The sequence below is a fragment of the Lacerta agilis genome, chromosome 14, assembly GCF_009819535.1.
Source record: "Lacerta agilis isolate rLacAgi1 chromosome 14, rLacAgi1.pri, whole genome shotgun sequence".
NCBI lineage: Eukaryota > Metazoa > Chordata > Lepidosauria > Squamata > Lacertidae > Lacerta > Lacerta agilis.
Window position 1 is genome coordinate 23,290,360 of NC_046325.1, and position 7,676 is coordinate 23,298,035.

The 7,676-nt window shown below is 41.2% G+C and overlaps 1 protein-coding gene across 1 annotated transcript; it reads right to left on the minus strand.

The window, feature by feature from the left end:
• Positions 1-3,155: 3,155 nt before the first annotated feature.
• On the minus strand, positions 3,156-7,676 carry LOC117057799 (vomeronasal type-2 receptor 26-like). The gene is made up of 4 exons (XM_033168639.1): positions 6,960-7,676; positions 6,572-6,799; positions 4,767-4,893; positions 3,156-4,057 (listed from the first exon to the last, which is right to left on the minus strand). The coding sequence occupies exons 1-4, from the start codon at positions 7,674-7,676 to the stop codon at positions 3,156-3,158; spliced, it is 1,974 nt and encodes a 657-aa protein (XP_033024530.1).

A 7,676-nucleotide genomic window follows, 5' to 3' on the forward strand; every position in this document is an offset into this window, starting at 1 on the left:
TAAACCTTGAGAGAAGCTCTGAATATACTATTCTCAAAGCCAAAACCAATATCTTATAGAACTCCGTCACTTTGCTATGCCATCATAGAACCAGAAGAGTAGTAGTGAGATATTCAGCTGAATTGCCTTTCAAAACTAAGGAAACCAAACATCAATGTATAAAGACTTACGTTCAATCAATCAATCAATCAACCTTTATTGGCATACAGAGAAGACAGGACCATACAAGTTGACAGGTAAAACTTGGCATCTTTTATTAGTAGAAGTTAATGGAATTGATAGGGAATCAGAAGGCTACGATTACCCGCACAACTCCAGCTTATTAAAAAAAATCAATAAAGTGAATCTTATTGAACTAGTTGTTATCTACTTGAGTAAATTTCAATTTCAATACATGTGAAGAGTTCCTTGCAGAAGTGAATTTCAGAAAGGTACATGATCAGATACTTCCAGGAAGACTAAAGCTGAGGATAAAGCTTCACAAATGTATAGACATCCAAGAACAGTAGAAAAAGGCCATCACCCTAAGAAAGACTTTTTTTTTTAAAACAGAATTTATTAGCATTTTCGTAATATAACACAAACCCAACCCCACACCTACAGATACAAAAACAAATACAAATACACATAATGTCAGGATTCTTCTTCTTATTTGTATATCTTACAAAAAAAAAAAAAATTCTACTTCTGAATCTTGACGTTTGACTTCCCCCGCCTTTTCACCTTCGGTTTTAAATCAATATACTATTTCCTTAACAACTTTTCTCTATAAAAAAATTTAACTTTACTTAAAAATAACACAATTATCTTGATCTTTTTATTATAACCTAAATCTTAACCATATATTCTTATAACTAAACTTATTTCTTCTATCCTTTATCATGCTGCTTTTGACTTAGATTCAATATCTCCTTACTTATTTAAAATAAACTTATAATTAACAGACTTCACACTCCGATTCGGATACCATGACAGACCATTTAGATTATACATTTAATACTTCAACCCACTCCCCCTCTGTCCATTGTCTTTTTCTGTCTTTCACCAGAACCGGATCTCCAATTATCTTCTTCTGAGTGTCCACAGATCCAGGCATTCACAACAAACCTAGCATCGAGCTTCAGGGTGTTCATCACTTCCTTTCTGGGCTCCTCCGTACCTTTGTACCATACTTCTTCTTCTTGTAGAAATCTTAATTCCATGTCCCTTGCCCCCGAGCTGCCACCTCGGAGTCTGGATATTATAAATTTTCCCGTTCCAGGGCTGCCACCCCCAGAAATCAGTTCCTTTTCCCGGAGTTGCCCAGCCATTTCGAACCATCCTTCAAGCACCCCTCCCAGCTCTTTGCCAAGGTTTGATTCCATTGTATAAAACTTTTGAAAAGCCTCCTCTGTGGAAAGTGAGTCCTTTTTATTTATAATTCCACTCAAAACTTGCAGTTTCCGATTAAGCAGTTCCAGCTTCAAGACAGTGAGCATTTCCTCATCCTTTAAACCAGAGTTCAATACCAGTGCAAACACAAAGTCCAGCATTTTAGAAGGGAGGGTGAGTGTCAGATTTCAGTTCCTGTCTCTTCCTTCCTTTGTTTCAATTTTTTCCCACGACAGTCCAAGTCGTCGCCATTTCTCCGAAGCCGGAGTATAAAGACCAAAACTTCAAATGGAGATATTTTTTCCCCAGTTAACCCCCGAAGGGAAATCTCAGCAGTCTCAGTTTTCAAATTCCAGATACTTTCTATCGATTGTTGTAGCAGCAGTCACTTAAACGGTTAATTTCTTTCATCTCCCGAAGGGAGGGAGGCGGGCTGCCTTTCTTCTTTCCCCCAGATCGTTCCAAGAATACAAAGAGTGAATCAAATACTCACAGCCACTGGGTTCTTATCAGCTCGTTAAAGACAGGTAGAACTTAGACGCTCATCACAGGCTTTGTCGCCGCATTTACATCCCGGTTGGGGCATGTCCCCTATAGCCCGGCTCCGTCGTCCCTTCACCCCCACTCCCCCTTTACAGGGGGAGCGGGGGAAGGGTTCGGAGCCACAACGGGCACAGCCGGGGAGCCCAGGGTGCGGGACGCTCTTCCCGCACCCCAACCGGAGCCCCGCTTTGCGGTAGCAGGGCTCCTAACCCCCGGGATGGACTGGGTGCTTCGCAGCCGAAGCAGCCCACGACCACCCGCAATGGCGTCGCCGCCGGAACACCCTAAGAAAGACTTAGACTTGGCCCTATCATGAAATTCACTCCATATGTGATGTCAATGGGTTCTTTGCCTGAGAAGAAATTTCCACATCCTTAACAGCCCTGACCTATCATGACAAAATGCTGTACCTGCTCTGTACAGTTGATCAATTTTTTAGAACTCCTTAATTTGAGGATGTGTATTCAAAGACAATTCTGGTAGACACCTACCCATTCAGGGATAAATACAGGAGGTGAGAATACCAGATGTTCTAGGTGGCACACTTGCACAATGTCAACATGTTGGCCTTCTTCAAATAACTTCTATGTGCATTCTGTTAAATATACTTAGAAGTCACCAAAATTGGGACCTTAGATCAGGTAGCATTCCCTATACTGTGGAAGATATTAAACATGTTCAAGCAAAATGTATAGAAGACCCCTTCAAACCGTCACACCTTCAAATTTCCCAAAGGGTCTTAATTCCAAACAAATATAAAAGCAGTGGAGAGATCTCAAATATAGCAACTGGTAAAGGGCACTCTATTAAACTGGATATTTTACAAAGGAAAACAGAATCATGAGCAAAACAAAGAAACTAAGAATTATAGGCATATTAAAATCTGATAGGCCAGGTTCATGCTCAGAATGGACTTGTTGGCAGAGCACTTCTAACCATGTCTACTTACATGTAAGTATCCCAATGAATGGAATGAGGCTTACTCCCAGATGACGGGTTCACATTGCAGCCATGACTTCAGAGTTTGGTGTGTGTGTGTGTGTGTGTGTGTGTGTGTGTTATTTTTGAAAATAATAATATTATGGCACCATTCTGCTCTTAACCATCTGAGAGCTAAAATCTTAGAAGTGTGTACTGTATAATGAAAACCCACCCTAATTTTTTATGAAATGAAGAGTCAGTTTATAATTAGCATAATTGTACTTTACTAACTAGATAGGGAGACACAATCACATAATTCTTCAGTTAGTTCTTCGTATTAGCTGTTCCCTTTTATTCAATTCAGGCTTCAACAAAATAACATAACATTTGGGAGAAAAGATGCAGACCAACAACCCAGCACTGGAGGCTAAGATCGAAAAGATCTCCACAGCTACCATGTATTTCCCCTTAGTGCTCAAGTAAGTTGGGACAAAGGATAACCACACACTGCAAAACACTAACATGCTAAAAGTGATAAACTTGGCTTCATTGAACGTGTCTGGTAGTTTCCTAGCCAGGAAGGCCAAGGTGAAGCTGGCAATGGCCAGGAGGCCAATATAGCCAAGGACGCAGTAAAACAGAGTGACAGACCCCTCATTACATCCCAGTATGATTTCTTCAACCACTGAGTGTACGTCAGCCTCTGGCAATGGAGGAGAGATTGCCAGCCAAACAATGCAAATGCCTCCTTGTATAAGGGAACAAGAAAGTACGGTTGAAGTGGCCAGCCTGTTTCCCACCCATCTCCTCATTTTGGATCCTGGCTTGGTGGCCATGAAAGCCAGAACCACAGTGAGGGTTTTTGCCAGCACACAAGAAACAGCCACTGAGAAGATGATGCCAAAAGCAGTTTGTCGGAGGAGACACGTCACCTTCTGAGGCTGTCCAATGAATAGCAGTGCAGAAAGGAAGCAGAGCAGGAGGGAGAGGAGGAGAGTGTAGGTGAGCTGCCGGTTGTTGGCTTTGACAATGGGAGTGTTGTGGTTCTTCATAAATGTGAAGAGGACTAGAATGGTGACCAAAGAACAGGAAAGAGCAGAAAGGGCTAAACTGATCCCCACAGATTCTTCAAAAGACAAGAAGCTTATTTCCTTGGGAATACATAAATCATGGTTTTTATTTGGATATGTTTGGTCTGAACATGTAGAACAGTCACTCATATCTGCAATGGAAAATGCAAGGCTTAATCTCACAAACATGCCATTAATCTCAAGAGCAGCCAATTTTACAATTTAAGTTGGGGAAGAATTAATCATTGATTCTGTGGAATGTGGTGTGGGGTAGCCTAATTTTAGGGATTATAATAATTAATATTGAACTTCAGTGATGTGGAAAGTTTTGAATGTATTTCCACCTTTAGGGCCTTAAACAGCCATTTGCTTTTTCCCTGGAACACCTAACAAATGGAAATGATACCATAAAGCCCTCCTATCCATATTAACATATGGCATTTGTAGTCTGCATTTCATTTTTTCTACCAAAGGTGTTGTGCACATACAATATACTAAAACAATTGAGATACAACTTCTGGCTGGAAGGAGTGATATGCTGGAATACTGCCCCAAATTTCATCATGTGAAACTACAACACAAAATGCCCACAATTTCCCAGGTTAACAGTTAACTGGAATCTAATTACATTGAAATGATCACTAAACCTCTCCTAGATTCTGCTCGTTTTCACATACTTCTTTCACGTCGCGTGAAAGGTCACATAAAACCTGGAAATTATTAGCTAAAAAATGTTAGGAAAATGAAATAAAGTGGTATCTGAATGCAGCCCTAGTGTATGCACATCCTTATTATTTTATAAGGCTATTCCTATGAAAAGCATGCAATTTGCCTCCTATTTCTATATACATTATTGCTTACCCTTCTGGTCTGAAATCTTCCCTTCTGGACAGGGGATGCAATCATAGCAACAAAATGGCTTCCCTTCCTTTACTTTCTTGCTTGAACCAGGACTGCACGGCTCACTGCATAGAGAAATAGGCCTTGCCTAATCCATGAATGAAAAGGGAGGATATTGAGTTTGTAATCTATACACTGATTGCCAAGTTTAAACTGTTAATTTATTTTAAACTGAACTTTTAGTCACTACACAAACGTAGTTATGCAGGTGCACATTGTCCAGAATGCACCCATTGTGAGGAAGTAACCTTTTGCATACCCTCCGCTGCCCTGATAAAATCAGGACATCCACTTTTGGGTGCCATGCTCTCAGCCGAAAAATTCACATGATCAAGGAGCACCAAAACATGTGCTTTTAGACTCCCTGATCTCATGCGGGTCACGTGACTTGCATGGGAACTGGGTTGGGGAGATGCATTTCTTGGTTTCTGCCATCAACATGTTGGAGCATATGCTGTTTGCCCTTTCTCAAAGGGAGGCAGTGTGGAAGAGGAGGAAGAGCGGGTGGGTGTTGAATGCAGAAGGTTGCTATCAGGAACAGAAGGGTGATAATTCTTCACTCCAGGAGATTCCATTTTATGACTCCTCTGCATTCAGTGCCTGAAACAATTATCTAATGCTGCCTTATGTTTGTGCCAATCAAAGAGAGTAGTCATGTTGCACCTGAATGATTTAACAACTATTAAACATGCATTTGTAAAGGCATGGACTGTAGTCTCGCCTTGTCAGTGAAACTACCCAAGGTGGCTGGATCAGTGTGTTACAGAGTATTAAGTGCTGTTTTGATAGAGGCAAACATGAAATAAAGTTTTCTACATATTGAGACTACAGAGAACTACTATGAGGTGATGCTAGCTGGTTTGCTCACTGCGCAGACTTCAAGCAGGTGTCAGGAATTATTGCATAAATACAATGCTTAAAGATGACATAGTTTGATCCTATGGATGGAATTCGATATTTTGGGTGATATTCAATGATGTACTACTCTGAACAGACTCATTGAAATCTCTGTGTGTGATTGCATTCCCAGTCACATGGTGCCTGAGTCCAAGTGAGGGGCCAACCAGAAATAAGATGAAATAGGCCACAACTTTATTGTTTACAGGTGTAAGTATGTTTCGGCCAAGGCATTGGGCATATACTTGGTATCTAGCAACCTGTCTCCTAGTTGATAAGTAAGGGGGGGGGGTCAACCCTGACTGGGAGCCACCCGCTGACATGTACCAGGTGTCACAATCCCACCAGGGCCACCATTGGGAAGGGTGCTATAGCTCCTTGGCCTCCTTTGTGTGCATCCAGACAAGAAAAAACCTTCCTGGAAGGTTGGATGGTAAATACAGTGGCAATCCAAGAAGGGGGATTCTGGGTACAGCCCTCATTTGAAGAGCCAAAAACCACCCCTCTCCTGACACCTGATTGGCGTTTCCAGACCAATGCCTGCACAACCAAGGGGGTGGAGCATTCCATTCCCAGTTGTGCAGGAAGGGGGAGCATGGCTCCTAGAAGACGCTGCTGTCATGCTGGAAAGCAAATGCTGCATCCCAGGGTTCATGGGTAATTGGAAACTGACTTTGGACCTTAACCTATTATTATTATTTTACATCTATTCAATGCAAAAGATGCATTTGGCTCATCCAAAAATTCATCCAAAAATTGAAATCTATAGCACAATCAGTTCATCAAATCTTCATACATTACAAGCTCATCATTGTCAGGTGAAAGTATGTTTACACTCAGAACTCTAAATAACTACAATTGGATTGTACCTGCTTAAACCACTTGTGCCAAGTTATAGCATCCTCATGGAAGGTGAATAATTGATTTGAAGAAGTCTGGGGATCCATCCTGCCAACTTTAACTTTATGAAATGATTGGTTTGGTGAAACAACCCAATTAATAATATCTAGCCCAACTTCCAACTCCCCTTTCTGGTTGAAGGAAACTTTGTCTCCCGCACTATTATTAAATGACAGACTTCTGAGGAAATGATGAAACTACATTAAAAAAGAGAATGGGAGTGTACGTCAATCTAACAAATGAAGTCAATAGAAGTGGAATAGAAGTGTTCATGAGGTTAATTTATTGCACAAGTCATGCACTATTTCAACACCAAGGTTTTGGTACACTGTTACAAGTGAAAGCCAGCCTCATTACCTGCCACTGCTGTGGATTCTGAAATGGCAGCTTCCTGTCGTCTACCATAAATCTAGAATTGAGTCTGGAGGAGAACATGGCATGGACAGCATGGGCCATGGCATAAACAGCATTGTATATACAGTAGCTATGGCCCGTCATGCTCATTTCAAAAAAGGGTGCAGGAAGCATCCCCAGGTTCTCCTCTCCAGTGCAAATCTCCTGATCTGCACCATCTGTGACTGTACTTGGGAAGACACAAGCAAAGGCCTGTTGCCAGAAGTCTTTGATGAAATAATCTCCTTTTGTGGTGGAAGGATTTATGAGTTCAAGAAATTTTTGAAATTCTGGTAGAGCATTTGAGTGAATTGCGAAAGACAGAGCCCCATGGATTATTTGTGTATCCCAAGTCCTTTGATAGACCACAGAGGTCAGCTCCATCTGGGCTGTCATTATCCACACTTTACCTCTTGCATCCTCTCCCATCTCTTCTTCTTCTGATAAATATGGAAACCATCTAAAAAATAGCATTGCATAAGATTCTCCATAGAGGATAATCACATTGGCTTTGCTCCTCATTACTTTATCATGTATTTTTGCACACTCTTGTAACAAGTTTTTAGCTTCGGTGATGAAAGTTAATTTGGGGACTCTCTCTATGATTGCAAAACAGATACCACTGGAGGAAAACATTGGAACCACCTTTTGCACAAATTGTTCTCCATTCTCGAGATCCAT